The sequence below is a fragment of the Strix aluco genome, chromosome 16, assembly GCF_031877795.1.
Source record: "Strix aluco isolate bStrAlu1 chromosome 16, bStrAlu1.hap1, whole genome shotgun sequence".
In the NCBI taxonomy this organism is placed as follows: Eukaryota; Metazoa; Chordata; class Aves; order Strigiformes; family Strigidae; genus Strix; species Strix aluco.
Genome location: NC_133946.1, coordinates 12508813 through 12524164, shown reverse-complemented (window position 1 = coordinate 12524164; position 15352 = coordinate 12508813). Strand labels below are relative to the sequence as shown.

At 68.9% G+C, this 15352-nt stretch overlaps 2 protein-coding genes and 1 long non-coding RNA gene across 5 annotated transcripts; 2 read left to right on the top strand and 1 right to left on the bottom strand.

The window, feature by feature from the left end:
- Positions 1-1797: 1797 nt before the first annotated feature.
- LOC141931023 (uncharacterized) lies at positions 1798-2405 on the top strand. Its single transcript, XR_012625471.1, has 2 exons — positions 1798-1923; positions 2209-2405. It is a non-coding gene; the product is annotated as an uncharacterized LOC141931023 (long non-coding RNA).
- Positions 2406-3017: 612 nt separating this feature from the next.
- On the bottom strand, positions 3018-7065 carry P2RX3 (purinergic receptor P2X 3). 2 transcript variants are annotated; one of them, XM_074841925.1, is made up of 12 exons: positions 6757-7065; positions 5953-6088; positions 5786-5857; positions 5632-5698; positions 5455-5548; positions 5271-5348; positions 5043-5184; positions 4133-4269; positions 3947-4040; positions 3794-3859; positions 3436-3513; positions 3018-3271 (listed from the first exon to the last, which is right to left on the bottom strand). In XM_074841925.1, the coding sequence occupies exons 1-12, from the start codon at positions 6894-6896 to the stop codon at positions 3149-3151; spliced, it is 1227 nt and encodes a 408-aa protein (XP_074698026.1). In that variant the 5' UTR covers positions 6897-7065; the 3' UTR covers positions 3018-3148. The 2 variants fall into 2 exon arrangements, with proteins under 2 accessions (XP_074698026.1, XP_074698027.1); XM_074841926.1 differs by lacking the exon at positions 5786-5857.
- Positions 7066-7656: 591 nt separating this feature from the next.
- Positions 7657-15239, top strand: SSRP1 (structure specific recognition protein 1). 2 transcript variants are annotated; one of them, XM_074842037.1, is made up of 17 exons: positions 7657-7787; positions 8381-8562; positions 9237-9422; positions 9688-9793; positions 10006-10196; positions 10272-10502; positions 10586-10689; positions 10813-10941; positions 11203-11424; positions 11507-11579; positions 12058-12196; positions 12333-12378; positions 13032-13155; positions 13650-13820; positions 14063-14154; positions 14353-14536; positions 14872-15239. In XM_074842037.1, the coding sequence occupies exons 2-17, from the start codon at positions 8509-8511 to the stop codon at positions 14938-14940; spliced, it is 2121 nt and encodes a 706-aa protein (XP_074698138.1). In that variant the 5' UTR covers positions 7657-7787; positions 8381-8508; the 3' UTR covers positions 14941-15239. The 2 variants fall into 2 exon arrangements, with proteins under 2 accessions (XP_074698138.1, XP_074698139.1); XM_074842038.1 differs by lacking the exon at positions 7657-7787 and adding an exon at positions 7803-7820.
- Positions 15240-15352: the final 113 nt, after the last annotated feature.

Sequence of the window (15352 nt, the reverse complement as noted above, 5' to 3'; positions counted from 1 at the left end):
TACTCCCCAACCCAGCAGCCCCCTCCCAGGGCCACCCTGTGCACCCCAGATCCCAGCGGCTCCCACCCCCTTGCCCCCTGCACCCCAAAACCCCCCACAGCCCCCATGCCCGTGCCCCCCAAAACCCTTGTAGCCCATCCCTGTTCCCCCTGCACCCCTCTCCCGTGCACCCCACCCCCCATCCCCATGCCCCATGCACCCCAAACCCCCGCAGCCCCCACCCCCTATCCCCAGGCACCCCAAACCCCTGCGCCCCCCTCCCGCTGCCCCCTGCACCCCCCACCCCATGCACCGGTCAGGTGGGTGCAGGCGGGGTCCCCCCGGGTGTCCCCCCACACTGTGCCTAGCGGTTGGTGGGGGGGTGTTGCAGTGGGTGGGGACTGGGGTGGCGCAAGGCTGCGGTTGGGGATACGTGGCCCTGTCACCGCTATAAGGGGCGCAGCGGGCAGAGCCACCCCAGCCTGCAGCGAGCAGAGCCCCCACGTCCCAGGTGAGGAGCAGGGATGGGGCCGGGGGGGTGTCGCTGGGGCTGGCACGGGTGGCTCTGGGGTGCCAGGGGGACTTGGGGGGGACGGAGTGGCACAGGGTGCTTGGGCAACCTGGGACGGCAGTGAGGAACCGGGGACACGGGGGGCACGAAGGGGCGGGGGGCACTGGGGGTGGTAGAGGGCATGGGGCACAGGGTGGCACCATGGGTGGCAGGGGGACACTGGGGACATGGGGGTGGCACAGGGGACATGGGAGGGTGGGGTGATGCTGGGGATGGCAGAGGGATGCTGGGGACATGGTCCCCTCGTTGTCCCTAGCCCGTCATTGTCTCCAGCCCATCGTTGTCCCCAGCCCCCCGGTGTCCCCAGCCCCGCCATGCAGCCCTGCCTGCTCCTCATCCTGGCCCTGCTGGGCTCGGTCTCCGCCAGACGCCCCTGTGAGTGCCCCCCACCCTGCCCACTCCGTGGGGTCACCGCGGGGACACCCCCGCTGCCCCACGCCCCGTGTGCCCGTGGTGACACCCGCCGGTGTCCCCAGGCCCTGCCAGGCCCGAAGGCGGAGGCAGAGGCGTCGGCGCTGGAGGTGCGGGAGGAAGAGAAGGAGAAGACTGTGCGGTGCCCGCTGGCGAGCGAGACGCAGGAGCTCAGCGTCCCTCCTCAGCTGGGTGCCACCACTTTCCGCTACATCATCGTCAAAGGCTGCCACGACTTCCAGTCTGCCCAGGTGGGCAGGGGGTGGCCGGGAGGGTCGAGGGACACGGGGGACACCGCCTGCCACCCGGGCATCCCCGTGACTGGTGTCCGTCCCCTCCGCAGAGTGTCTGTGCCCATTGCTACCACGGGCAGCTGGCGTCCATCCACAACTGCCACATGAACTCCTGCCTGTGGCACCAGGCCCGGCTCTGCATCAACAGCGGGCAGGTCTGGATCGGGGCCATCACCCAGCCCGTGGTAAGAGACCCCCCCCGCCGCCAGCCCTGTCCCGGTGTCTCCAGTGCCCACCCTGGATGTCCCAGCCCTGTCCCCAGTGCCCATCCTGGGTATCCCAGCCTTGTCCCGGTGTCCCCAGTGCCCATCCTGGGTGTCCCAGCCCTGTCCCAGTGACCACTCCTGCATGTCCCAGCCCTGTCCCCTGTCCCCAGTGCCCATCCTGGGTGTCCCAGCACTGTCCCAGTGTCCCCAGTGCTCACCTTGGGTGTCCCAGCCCTGTCCCAGTGACTGTTCCTGGGTGTCCCAGCCCATCCCCCACCCCGCCACCCCCCAGGCTCCCCATGCCGGGTGCCAGGGGTGTCCCCATGGCCTCGTCCTGTCCCCCCCCCCGCAGGGCCCCTGGTGTCGTGCCAGTGGACGGACCGGAGCTGCTGGAACTATTCCAACTGGCAGGCGGGCTACCCCCTGCACTTCCACTGCTACTGCACCTCCCTCTGCACCAACGGTCAGTGGCGGGGGGCACGGGGGGGGCGGCGCCCACCACCTCGGGGGGCACCCGGAGCCTTGGGGGCGGGTTGTGCAGAGAGGGCGGGAGGGTGGGTGGGAGGATGCTGGGGGAGGACCCTGAGATGGGAAGGTGGTACGCGGAGGCCTGGTCCCGGGGGGGCTGGGGTGGGGCTGGCAGCAGCGGGGCTTGGGTCGTGTCCCTGGGGGGCTGGGGCTGGTCCCTGGGGGGCTGGGTGCTGTTGGGAGCCAGGGCTGACCCCCCCCTCTCCTTTCCCCCCCCCAGACGGGCGCTGGAGAAGCCTGAACTGCCAGACGAGGCTGCCCTTCATCTGCGAGTACTGAGGGGCTCAGCCCCCCCGCTGTGCCCTCCAGCCCTGCGGCCCCCCCAGGCACCCCCCTGCTTCTGTGTTGCCCCCGCCGGCCCCACGGCAGGGGGCTGCACCCCCACCCTGGATCTCAATAAAGTTTCAGCTTTTAGCACCCATCTCCGTGTCTGGGCCCTGGGCAGGTGGGTGGGGGGTCCTGGGGTGGCCCCGGCGTGGGTGCTGGGGCTGTAACGGGGGGTGGGAGGCATCCAGGGATGCACGGGGGGGGGGGGGGGGTGTTGGGTGCCCCTTGTATCCTGCACAGCCCTTGTGTGGGCAATGGGGGGGGCACAGGGTCCCCTGCCCTGACACTGGCCCCCCTGGACACCCCAAATTGGTGGCATCGCCCTGACCTCCCCCTCCTCTACCCCCCGCGCCCCCAACCCTCCCCGTCAGACCCCCCCAACCACCCCTCACCCCCCCCTCCAGGCTGGAGACGGGCGAGTGCTGTGAGCCAAAGGTTTATTGGGGTGGGGGGTGCGGCCCCCCAGTGTGGGGTCAGCTGGGAGCAGGGAGGTGTCACGGGGGTCACACAGGGGTGGCCCCCGGCAGCCCACTCGCCCCCAGCACCCATCTGGGGGGTTTGGGGTGTCACCCCTGGCACCCAACAGCACCCACTGCCCCAGGAAGCAGCACCCAGCCCTGGGGGGCCCCCAGCCCCCCCCCCGGCCAGAGATGTGGGAGCTGAGGGGACCCGGGGGACATGGGGTGGGACCCCACGGCTGAGGGGAGTGCTGGGCGCCTGGGTCGGGGAGGGGGGGGGCACTGGGGACACTGGGACAGGGCTGGGGCACCCCGGGGCTGGCAGGGGGGGGCAGGGGGGGCGGGGCGGGGGGGGCTGCCCCACGGCGCCCGGGACTACAGCCCGAGGGAGAAGGTGCCCGAGTCGGTGGAGTGTTTGTCTCGGCTGCAGCCCCCCAGCGCCGCGGGGGGACATGCCGTGGGGCTGGCGGGGGGCGCGGGCACCCCGACCTCTGGCACCTGTGGGGCAGAGGGTGGGCGCTGGGTCAGTCCCTGCCCCACGGCCGGGGCACCGGGGATGGGCAGGGGCCCTGCCTGCACGTCCCCCGTACCGCCCAGCCCCCCAGCACCCCCAGCCCCACGGCACCCCCAGCCCCATGGCACCCCCAGTCCCCCTGACTGACCTCCTCGAATTTGCGGGCCTTGTAGTGCTCGGCTCCCTTCAGGAAGTTGAGCAGGATGATGTCGCACAGCACCGTGCCCTGGGGGCGGCAGCGTTGGGGTGGGGGGGCCCCGCAATATGGGGCACCCCCCTGATGCCCCATAGCCCCTCCCGGAGCCAGGCTGCCGTCACTGTGGGGCTTGGCTGTGTCCCCGTGCCCCATGGCTCTGTGGTTTTCCTCCATCCTCCTCCCAGTCATGATGGGGTATCACTGCCCCCCCCCCGCCCCACACTTGTGGGGTGCACAGGGCCTCTCCCAAGCCCCCCCGCCCCCCCCAGGAAATGCCACCACACAGGGGCTGAGAACGGCCACAACTCACCACACCGATGGAGGTGAAAGCTGCCACCGTGTTGATGAGGGTGGGGATGATGCCGAACTTCCCAGCCTGGGGGTGCAGAGACCCCCGTTGGTGGGGGGGGGTCCCCACCCCCCCGTCCCCGCACCCCCGGGACCCCCCGAGCCCCCCACCTACGTTTCCGTACACCAGGACGTCGAAGCGGATGCCGAAGGCCTTGGTGAGGGTGCGACGCTCGGTGCCGTCCTGCCAGCGGTAGTACCGGGCGTGCCTGCGCGGGGACGTGGGGCCGTGCCGGGCTGCGCACACGCGTGTGACACACACGTGTGACACGCGTGTCCCCGGGCGGCGGTGGGGCCGTACCTGAAGTTGTAGCCGGGGGCGGGCGCGGGGGCGCGGGCGCGGCCGTCCAGGCGGGTGAAGGAGTAGCGGGGCAGGCAGCGCTCCCAGGCGCGGTCCAGGTCACACACCCACCCGATCTTGATGCCCAGCACCCCCCCCTGCCCCCCCCCGTGTCAGCCGCCATCGCACGCGGCTCCGCGGCCCCACAGCCCCACACCCCGGGTCCTCACAGCCCCCCCACCACAGCCCCAAGTCCCACATCCCCGTGTCCCCACGTCCCACATCCCTGTTCCCTCACGTCCCGTGTCCCCCATCCCCTGTCCCACATGCTCACATCCCGTCTCACGTCCCCATGTCCCCCATCCCACATCTCCGTGTCCCCCACCCTCTGCCCATGTCCCCATGTCCCGTGTCCCCCACCCCATCTTGTGTCCCTGTGTCCCCCATCCCCTGTCCCACATCCCTGTGTCCCCACATCCCCATGTCCCCCACTCTGTCTCACATTCCCGTGTCGCCCACCCCCTGTCTATGTCCCCGTGTCCCCACATCCCACACCTCCGTGTCCCCCACCCCCTGTCCCACGCCCCCGTGCCCCCCCACCCGCCCCTCCACCGTGTCCCCCACCCCCGTCTATGTCCCCGTGTCCCCACTCCCACATCTCCGTGTCCCCGTGTCCCTACATCCCACACCTCCGTGTCCCCATCCCCTGTCCCATGTCCTCGTGTCCCCCACCCCCTGTCCCACGCACCTGCACCCCCCCACCGGCCCCTCCACCGTGTCCCCGTGTGCCCCAGTCCCTGTCCCCCACCCCCCCGCCGTGTCCCCGTGTCTCCCACCCTGTCTTGTGTCCCTGTGTCCCCACATCCCCGTGTCCCCCACCCCCTGTCCCACATCCCCGCGCCCCCCTCCGTGTCGCCGTGTCCCCGCTCACGGTGGCGGCCAGCGTGGGGAAGTCCTGCCCGGCCATGCGCACCACGTCCCCCAGGCGCAGGATGGGGCAGAGGGGCTGCAGCTCGGGGTGGAACCGGCACCGCCCCAGCTCCCCCCCGCTGCCGGGGGGCGGCAGGTTGGCCCTGGGGGGGGGACACACACGGTGTGGGGGGGTCATGGCCACCAGCCAGCCACCGGCCCCGTGTCCCCGTGTCCCCGCACCACTCACTTCTCGAAGCCGAAGAGCGGGAAGCGGATGCTGTTCTTGATGAAGAGGGTGAAGTTCTCGGCCTCCAGCATGACGGGTCTGGAGCGGGAGTGGGGGGGGGGGGGAAGAGAGGGGGGTGTCCCTGGGGACACAGAGTGGAGTGACACGCGCCCCCGCCCCCCCGTGTCACCCCGGTCACACTCACACGTCCACGGTGTCCACCTCGGGTGGGCACCAGCCCCGGATCTCGCAGGTGCGCAGGGTCCCGTTGTAGGGGACGCAGCGCCCCGTCAGCACCCCTGCCGGACCGCCCATCAGCGCGGGGGGGGGGCTCAGCACCCCCCCGGCCCCCCCCCAGCCCCGGGGCGGGGTCCCCCCTCACCGCTGCCCGTGGCGGGGCCCTTCCCCCGGCAGTCGCGGTCGGCCGTGCAGCGGTACTCGGCTTCGCTCTGCAGGGGGGGGCGGTGAGCCGGGGCGGGGGCCACGGGGGGGGGGGTGTCAGCCCGGGGTGCACCCCCCAGCCCCCCCCCCCGCACCTCCGGGCAGACGCCCTGCGCCTGGTTCTCCGTCAGGATCTGCTTGGTGACCACCACGAACACCGAGGTGCCCTGGGGGGGGGACACGTCACCGTCACCCTGACACCCTCCCCCGCTCCATCCGGGAGGGGAAACTGAGGCAGGGGAGGGACCCGGCCCCCCCTCACCTGGTGGGGGGTGACGTAGTCGGCCGTATCCAGCACCCGGCCGGCGTAGCGCCCGATGCCCTTGACCTTGGTCACCACCGAGGACTCGATGACGGTGTCCCGCACCTGGTAGGCTTTCTCATGGAGGAACACCCAGCTGGGACGACACCCGCAGCGGGTGGGGACAGTCATCCCCCCGCCCCCCCCACGGGACCTGACTGCGCCCCCCCCGTCACCCCCGGAGCTGCCGGAGCCCTGGGGCACCCGGGTCTGCCCACCCGAGTGGCTGTCGGTCCTCCGACAGGCGCTTGTCACCCCCCCGCGCCCTGCCGGTGGTCTCTGTCACCCCCCGGGGAGGACCCGGGTGCAGAGACCCCCCCTCTGTCACCCGCCGAGGCCGTGCTGCTGCTCCCGCCCCTCTTTATCACCCACAGACGCTTGTCACCCGCACCAAGACGCTCCCCTGGCTGTTCCCGTCGTGTCACCTGCACCGACGCGCTCCCCTGGTTGTCCCCGTCGTGTCACCCGTGTCGGCACACCTGACGTTCCCGGCGCTGACACACTTGTCACCCCCTCGCCTGTCCCTCCTCCGCCCCCATTACCCGCACTGTCACCCGCAGCTCCTGGCCCGGCCGCCCCCCCTCCGCCCTGTCCCCCCGTCCAGGCTGTCCCCTCGCTGTCACCCCCCCACTCCCCTTGTCATCCCACGGGTGTCCCTCGCGGCAGCCCCCCCCGTCACCCCGCTGCCACCCGCTCGTCACCAAGCGATGCCCTGGGCGAGGAGGGGTGACGGCGGGTGGGGGGGTCCCCGGGGGGGGGTCTCACCCGACGAAGTAAGCGAGGATGAGGAGCTGCACGCCGCGGTTGACGGCCCCCACCACCCAGCTCTTCACCACCACCGACTTGGTGGTCTCGTAGGAGAAGAAGTCGGTCACCCAGCGGGTGCTGGGGCGCGGGGGGGGCATGGGCAGGGCGGGCAGGGGTACAGGCAGCCAGGGGTGGTGCGGGCAGGGCGGGGGTCGGCAGGGGTACAGGCAGGGGTACAGGCGGCGAGGGGCGATGTGGGCACGGCGGGAGCAGGCAGGGGCACAGGCAGGGGTACAGGCAGCAGAGGCTGGTGTGGGCACGGCGGGAGCAGGCAGGGGTACAGGCAGCGGGGGTAGTGCGGGCAGGGCGGGAGGAGGGCGGGGGCAGGGCGGAGGCAGCGCCCGGGGGAGGGAGGGGCCGCGCCCCCTTCCTGGGGGGATGGGGGCTCCGGGGGGGTCCTGGGGCGGGGCCCCCCCCCGCCGGGGCTCCCGCCTCGGGGCACGCGGGCGGGGCCGGGGCAGCCCCGCGTTGGGGCGCAGGGGGGGCGGGTTTGGGGGGTCCCTGGGGTGTTTGTGTGGGTGCTGATGGGGGGGAGTGTGTGCAGCCCCCAGGGTTTGGGGGCGCCTCCTTTTTGGGGCGCTCCCATTTTTTCCGTGCCCCCGTTTTGGGGGGGGTGTCTCAGTTGTGGGGTGCTTCCCCCCCTCACCCCCCAACCCCTCGCGGTGACGTCACGGGGATCACCCGGCGCTGCCCAGTAGGGGGCGCCCCTCCGGCCGGAGGCCTCCCGCCTCTCTATGGTACCGGGAGAGGCAGCGCGCCGGGGGGGGGGGGCCGGGAGGAGCGGCCGCTCTAGCCCCTCGCCAACCCCCCCCTTCGCCACCTCTATGGCGAGGCGGGCGTGGGACGCCGCGTCCTCTCTAGCCGGAGTCCTCCCGGCGCTCTGTGGCCCCGCCGTGGCGCCCAGAGCGGCGCCTCCTCTCTATGGCGGAAGTGGGGGCGGCTTCCGGCGGTGGCGGCGGCGGCGGCGGCGGGGGGAGGCTCCGCGCGAGGTTCGTGTTGCGCAGGCGGGAAAAGTGGCGGCGGTGCGGGGGGGGCTGGGCCGGGGGGGGCCGCGGGGCCCGGGGGGGGGGTGTTTGGGGTCCCGGGGAGGGGGAACGACAGGCCCGGGATGGGGGGGAGGCCTTTAGGCCCCGGGGGAGGGCTGTGGCCGGGGGGGATTTGGGGGCTGGGAGCAGCGGGGGGGGGGAGTTTGGGGTGCGGGGGGGCACTGAAGAGGGGGAGGGCAGGGCTGGAGGGACCGAGGGCGGGGCGGGGGGACACACACGCCGAAGCCGGGGGGAGGGCGCCGGGGAAGGCCGTGGGGCTGCGGCCCATCTGGGGAGGGGGGAGAAGAGGGCCCCGGGGGGGTCTGGGTCGCCCCCCGCGAGTGGGTCGGTGACGCCCCCAGAGGCAGTGGAGTCCCGCGGGGCGGGGGGGCGGGGAAGAGGAGAGCGGCGCTGAGGCGGGAGCGGGTTTGGGGGGACGGAGGTTTGGTTTCGGGGGTGTCGGCGTGGCTGCGCTGGCGGAGCCTCCCCCCGCGGAAGCCATCTTCCCCCGGGGGGCCGCCGTGCCCAGCCCCGCTCACCCTCCTCTCCCCCCGCAGCTCCGCTGTCCCCGTCCGTCCCCTCTGCCCTGGCCGGGGCATGAGCGCTGGGGGGGCGCTGAACCACTCGCTGCGCTCGGCCTCCTTCCCCTCCCCATCCCCCGGTGCCGCCGCCTCCCCCAGCCGCCATGGCCGACACGCTGGAGTTCAACGAGATTTACCAGGAGGTGAAGGGATCCATGGTGAGTGGGCTGGGGGGGGGGCATGGGCCCTGGGGAGCCCCGCTTGGGCCCCAGCGGGCGGCATGTGGCATCCAGGCTGGCTCTCCCAGCCGGGCACTGCCCCCACCCCAACGTCGCCTTGTCCTGGCAGCGACGGTTTTGCTGATCTGGCCCCAGAGCGGGGAGCGGAGGCGCCGCGTTTCCGGGGCTGAAGCATTGGGGAGCATCAACGGGGGCTTTTAGTGCCAGCCCGATTCAGAGCGAGCGAGGCTGCGGTTGGGAATGCTTCCAGGAGTGGGAATAAGGGATGCCAGCCCGCTGTGTCCGCCCGAGCTGCGGCCAGAGGGCTGCCTGTTGGCCATCGGCCTGTTGCAGCGCGGGGGAGCGGGCCGGGGGGGCTCGTGGTCTTTCTGGGTCACCTTTAACCCTTTGGCTTTTGGGATGTTGTCCCCAAAAGCCTGGCAGAGCTACAGCAGTGCAGCGACACCGAGGGCGGCTGTCTTGTGGCTGCTTGAATCCTGAACTGGGGTGGTGAGGACTCAAGCTGGTGGGCGGTTGGGGAAGTTGCCTCATTTTGTTTCGCTTGGAGGGGTTGTGCAGCCGCCTGTTGCGCCCAAAGGGCGGCGGTTGCCTGTTCCGGAGCCTGTCAGTGTCATTGAGCTGTTCCTCCACCTCACACCTGCCTCTCCCGGCAGAACGATGGGCGGCTGCGACTGAGCCGCCAAGGCGTCATCTTCAAGAACAGCAAGACGGGGAAGGTGGACAACATCCAGGCCTCGGAGCTGGCCGAGGGCGTGTGGCGGCGTGTGGCGCTCGGTCATGGCCTCAAGCTGCTCACCAAGAACGGCCACGTCTACAAATATGATGGTTTCCGGGAATCGGTGAGTGCCCCAGCCCCCACCTCCGTGGCCCATCCTTGCCCCCGGCTGGCATCTCTTCTCTTGCCAGCTTGTGCTTGTCCCGCGTTGAGCTGCGCTCCCTGCGCGTCTGACAGCGCTGAACCCCCAAAAACAGCTCCGACCCCCCTTTTTGTTTGCTGTTTCCCTTGTGCGGGGCGGGGCTGCACCCCCGTTCCGAGCTCTGGGCAGCACCCGCCTCTGCGTGGTGGTTTCTAACAGACGTTCCCCCATTCTCGCCCTGGCCCAGGAATTTGATAAGCTCTCAGATTTCTTCAAGGCGCACTATCGCCTGGAGCTGGCGGAGAAGGACCTGTGCGTGAAGGGTTGGAATTGGGGGACAGTGAGGTTTGGAGGTGAGTCGTGGCACTGCCGTTACTGGGGATGGGAACCTGCGGGGCTGCGGGGCACTGGGGCTGGGCTGGCGGCTGGGACGGTTTCCCGGCAGCACCTGGACGGTGCCCCGGGCAGTGACCCGCTTGCTGGCGGTGTCCTCGGGGTCCCCCCTCGCCGCGCGGCGGCTCTGAGCCTGCGGTGACGGGCTGCGCCTCCGCTGCCGCCGCTGCAGGGCAGCTGCTCTCCTTCGACATCGGGGAGCAGCCGGTGTTCGAGATCCCCCTCAGCAACGTCTCCCAGTGCACGACGGGCAAGAATGAGGTGACCCTGGAGTTCCACCAGAACGATGACGCCGAGGTCTCGCTCATGGAGGTTCGATTCTACGTGCCCCCGACCCAGGAGGATGGTGTGGACCCCGTGGAGGTGAGCGGGGGGCAATGGGTGCAGCGGGTCAGGCAGGGAGGTGCCTGGGTACCCCGTAACCCTCTTCCCTTGCAGGCCTTCGCTCAGAATGTCCTCTCCAAGGCGGACGTGATCCAGGCCACCGGAGACGCCATCTGCATTTTCCGGGAGCTGCAGTGTCTCACGCCTCGCGGGCGCTACGACATCCGTATCTACCCCACCTTCCTGCACCTCCACGGCAAGACCTTCGACTACAAGATCCCCTACACGACCGTGCTGCGCCTCTTCCTGCTCCCGCACAAGGACCAGCGGCAGATGTTCTTTGTGGTGCGGAGGGGACGAGGGGCCCTCCCTCCCCCAGGGCCGTGGACTTGGGGGATTTCAGCTCCTCGCTTTCTCCTCTTTTTCAGATCAGCCTGGACCCCCCGATAAAGCAAGGCCAGACCCGCTACCACTTCCTTATCCTGCTCTTCTCCAAGGATGAGGACATTTCTCTCACCCTCAACATGAACGAGTGAGTTTGAGGCCATGTCCCCGAGGCCCTCCCTGGATCTGGTGGGCTGTGGGGAGCCAGGAGGGAGGTACCGAACCTCCTGGGTGCCCGCTCTCATGGCTGCCCTCTCCTTCGGCCACGCAGGGAGGAGGTGGAGAAGCGCTTCGAGGGGCGGCTCACCAAGAACATGTCGGGCTCCCTCTACGAGATGGTCAGCCGGGTCATGAAGGCGCTGGTGAACCGCAAGATCACGGTCCCTGGCAACTTCCAGGGGTGAGGCATCCCGCGAGCCCCCTGCTGGGGAGAGCGGCAAAGCCCCATCCTCCCTGGGCAGGAGGGGCTGCCGGTGTGGTGGTCTGAGCCCAGCTCTCTGAGGTCCCTGCCTGGCAGCAGGACCAGCCCCTCTCCTTCCCTCTTGTTCCTGCATTTGGGGAGAAGGGGCTTCGTGCCGGGGAGTGGCTGCCGGGCTGCTCTGTCCTGCGGAGGGGGGGTGTTTGCTCTCTGCGGCGCTCAGATGGTTGTGTTTCCCTCCAGCCACTCCGGTGCCCAGTGCATCACCTGCTCCTACAAGGCCAGCTCGGGGCTGCTCTATCCGCTGGAGCGTGGCTTCATCTACGTGCACAAGCCGCCTGTGCACATCCGCTTCGACGAGATCTCCTTCGTCAACTTCGCCCGCGGCACCACCACCACCCGCTCCTTCGACTTCGAGATCGAGACCAAGCAGGGCACACAGTACACCTTCAGCAGCATCGAGAGGTGGGTGCGGGGCGTGCAGCGGCCCCCCCCTGGTTGCCCGCTGCCCCCCACCCAGCCCCTGACCGCCCCGCTTCTCCTGCAGGGAGGAGTATGGGAAGCTCTTCGACTTCGTCAATGCCAAGAAGCTGAATATCAAGAACCGAGGCCTCAAGGAGGTACCTGTGGAGTGGGGCCGGAACCGCCGCCCCGCCGGGGGCCTGGGGAGAGGGCTGCGGGCGGTCTTCTCTCCAGAATTTTGCCGCTTTTCCCCTTTTTTTTTCTTTTCACCTCTCTTTTCTCTCCTTGCCCTTGTAGAGGAAAAAGGTCCGTGCGATATCCCTTCCTCTTTCTCCTCTTCCTCCTCCTGGTGCAGGTTTCCTCTGCATGGCCGTGGTGGTCCCTGACTAAACCCAGTAACCCTGGCATGATTTGCGAGAGGGGCCCCCCCTAACTCATAACTTCTCTACCCTCTCTCCAGAGCCCTGACGGGGCGGAGGAGGGACATGGTGGGGGTCCCGTCCTCCCCACCCGTGCATGCGTCGGGGGCTGTGCCCGCCCAGGAGCATGCCAGGAGTTGCAGTTTCCAGAGCCGGGGGGGTGTGTGCCGGTGGGGGGGGGCCACGGGGAGCGGCTCTCATGCTTCCTGTCCTGCAGGGTATGAAGCAGAGCTACGATGAATATGCTGACTCTGACGAGGACCAACATGACGCCTACTTGGAGAGGATGAAGGAGGAGGGCAAGATTCGGGAGGAGAACGCCAACGACAGCAGCGACGGCTCTGGGGAGGAGACGGGTGAGGGTGGAGGCCAGGGGGGCCTGGGGGACTGCTGGGGGGGCTGTCCTGGGTGGTTGGTTCTTTTCCCCCTCTCGGGTAAGTCCTGTCCGTCCTCGCCTCGCTCTGAGCTGACCCCTGCGCTCTCTCCTTCCAGACGAGTCCTTCAACCCTGGAGAAGAGGATGACGACGTGGCTGAAGAGTGAGTAGGGGCTGGGCAGGGGTCTGACTGGGGGCAGATTTTGGAAGGTGCTGTTTGGGGGTGTCACGTGGGGCTGTGTGAACGCCTCCGGGCACAGCCGGTATCACTTTATAAATCCTTGGGCTTAAAAACCGTGGGTGTGGTTCTGGGCTCACGCAGTTCCAACGACATGACCCAGCTGGAAGGGGTCAGCAAAGGGCAGTCGGGGGATCAGGCGGCTTGGGGACGAGCCTCGGCTGTCTGGGCTGGCAAAGGGAGAACAGCGGGAGGATGGGACACGGCTCCCTAAAATCCTGAGGAGGGGGAGAGGGGTGTGAGGATGGCTGCCCCTGCCCCGGTGCAAAGGGCCAGGTTGGGGCCGAGGGGAGGAGGAGGGTCCTGGTGGCGCTGGGCCGTGGGGCCTTGTGGGTGCCTAAAACTTACAGGAAGTCAGAAAATGATGAGCCATGTTCGTGGAAGGAGAATCCCCCGAGAGCTGTTAAGCGTAAACACAACCGCTCCAGCTCAGGAAGGCTCCGAATTATTATGGGCTGGGAGAGTTCGGGAGCACGTCTTGCTGTCCGCTTGCGGTTGCTACATCTCCCCCACCTCGTGCTTCACCTTTTCGGGGTGGGAGTCTTGAGCTGTCGCTGAAGCCGAGTACCTCTGTGCAGGTTTGACAGCAATGCCTCGGCCAGCTCCTCCAGCGGTGACGGCGACAGCGACCGTGACGAGAAGAAGCCAGCCAAGAAAGCCAAGATTGTCAAAGACCGCAAGCCCCGCAAGAAGCAGCTGGAGGTGAGGGGCGGTGGAGAGGTCGCGCTCCCTCGGGGGAGCAGCGCCAGGGGGATGCAGGTCACAGCCCCTCGACTGCTTCACCTCGGCCCTCTGCCACGGCCGCCTCGCTGGGCGCTGCCCTGCCTGGGTCGGTTGTCCAGGCCTGGCTTTGCCACACGTGGGTGTCGGTGGAGTCCCTGCCAAACAACCAGGCCCTTTGGTTGTTGGGGGATTCGTCTCCAACAACCCGCCCTCACAGCTGTGGTGGGTGTGACTGGACGGCGCTGCTGGGGTGGGGGAGGCGAGCAGAGACCTGGCCCCACGTTCTGGGGTGACCCCAGGTCCTGGGGTGTTGGGTGAGCAGTGCCCTGCCAGCTTTTCACAGAGTCATCCAGGTTGGAAAAGACCCTGAAGATCATCCAGTCCAACCATTAACCTAACGCTGACCGTTCTCAACTACGCCATATCCTGAAGCGCTATTTTCACCTGTGTTCTCTCCGCTCTCTGCCTTCTAGAGCAAGAAGGGGAAGGACCCCAACGCGCCCAAGCGGCCGATGTCAGCTTACATGCTCTGGCTGAACGCCAACCGCGAGAAGATCAAGTCAGACCACCCTGGCATCAGCATCACAGACCTGTCCAAGAAGGCCGGGGAGCTCTGGAAGGCCATGTCCAAGGAGAAGAAGGAGGTGGGGCCCGGGGCCTTTGGGTCACCGTGCTGGTGGGGAGAGCTGAGCCTGGGCCTGGGGGGGCTCCTGCTTGGTGTCGGGAACTGGGTGCTCCGCAGATGGGACGGGGGGAGGTGACATCCTGGGGCTGGCGAGCTGCGGGGTGAGCGTGGGCTGGATCCGAGGCGTGAGGGACGCAGGGGGAGCGCTGGCGTGGGGCGGGAGGGACACACGGCCCCACTGACCTCGTGCTCTTGCTGCAGGAATGGGATCGCAAGGCAGAAGATGCCAGGAGGGACTACGAGAAGGCCATGAAGGAGTACAGCGTGGGCGGCAAGTCGGAGAGCTCCAAGGCGTGAGTGCGCAGAGCGGGGAGGGCTGGAGGGGGGGGCTTCGCCCTCCAGAATCGGGGTGTTCCCCGCCACGGCGGTGCTGGGCCTCAGCAGGGCTGGGTGGGTGTGAGGAGCGTCCTTGGCTCCGCCAAGGTGCCAGAGATGGGGCTGGGGGGCTTTCAGCGGGGTAACGCTGCTCCTCGGCCTCCTGACCTGCCCAGGGAGAGGTCGAAAAAGAAGAAGAAGAAACAGGAGAAGCAGATGAAGGGGAAAGCGGAGAAGAAAAGCGCCACCTCCAGGTCTCTGTCCTCCACCAAGTCCCCTGCTAAGAACATGAGTGAGAGCTTCAAGAGCAAAGAGTTTGTCTCCAGCGATGAGAGCTCCTCCGGGGAGAGCAAGAAGGAGGTAGGGAGGGCTGGTGGTGGGCGGGGGGTCTCCTGGCCCAGCTCCCCTTGTCTCTAGAGGGTGGCCCCCTCCCAATCCCGTCCCTGTAGGGGCTGGGACCCTCCAGTACCTCCTGTGTGGGACGTGGTCGCATCCCTCTGGGCGGGGGTGGCCTGTGTGCTACAGCCGTCCCCAGGCCACCGCTGTCACCCTGGCCCCACTGTGGGGCATGGGAGAGGTGGGGAGCTGCGGCCCTGACCTCATCCCCGCGGCCCTGACCTCATCCCCGCGGCCCTGACCTCATCCCCACGGCCCTGACCTCATCCCTGCGGCCCTGACCTCATCCCCGCCCGCAGGACTCGGAGGAGGAGGGGGTGGCCAGCCCGCCCCCCAGCTCGGAGGAATCGGCGTCTGGCTCGGATTAGCCCCGTCCCCAGCTGGCCCCAGGCTGGTTCCCGGATCGGCGAGGGGTGCGGGTGTCCCGGCCCCCCGGCAGGGACCCGGGGCTTGGCCTTCGCCTGCTCCCCGCCCCGCCTCGCCACCCGCCACCTCGCCTCCTCCTGCCCCCGTGCTCAGGGCGGGGGGAGCGGGGTCGGGGCCCCCCAGCTCCCTCAGCCCTCAGTGCCTGGCAGGGGGAGCGGGACCCCATGGAGGAAGGAGGCCCTGGAGGGGCCTTGGTCCCACCTCAGCCCTGTTTCGCATCAATTTATTTTTTTTAAATACTCGGGTTTGTTTCCGTCTCTTTTCTTTCCTTGTTTGGTTATTTTATTTTTTTTTTTTTTTTTTGTATTTTGGGTCCGTTCACATGGCAACTCCGATTGAATAAAAAAAACCCAC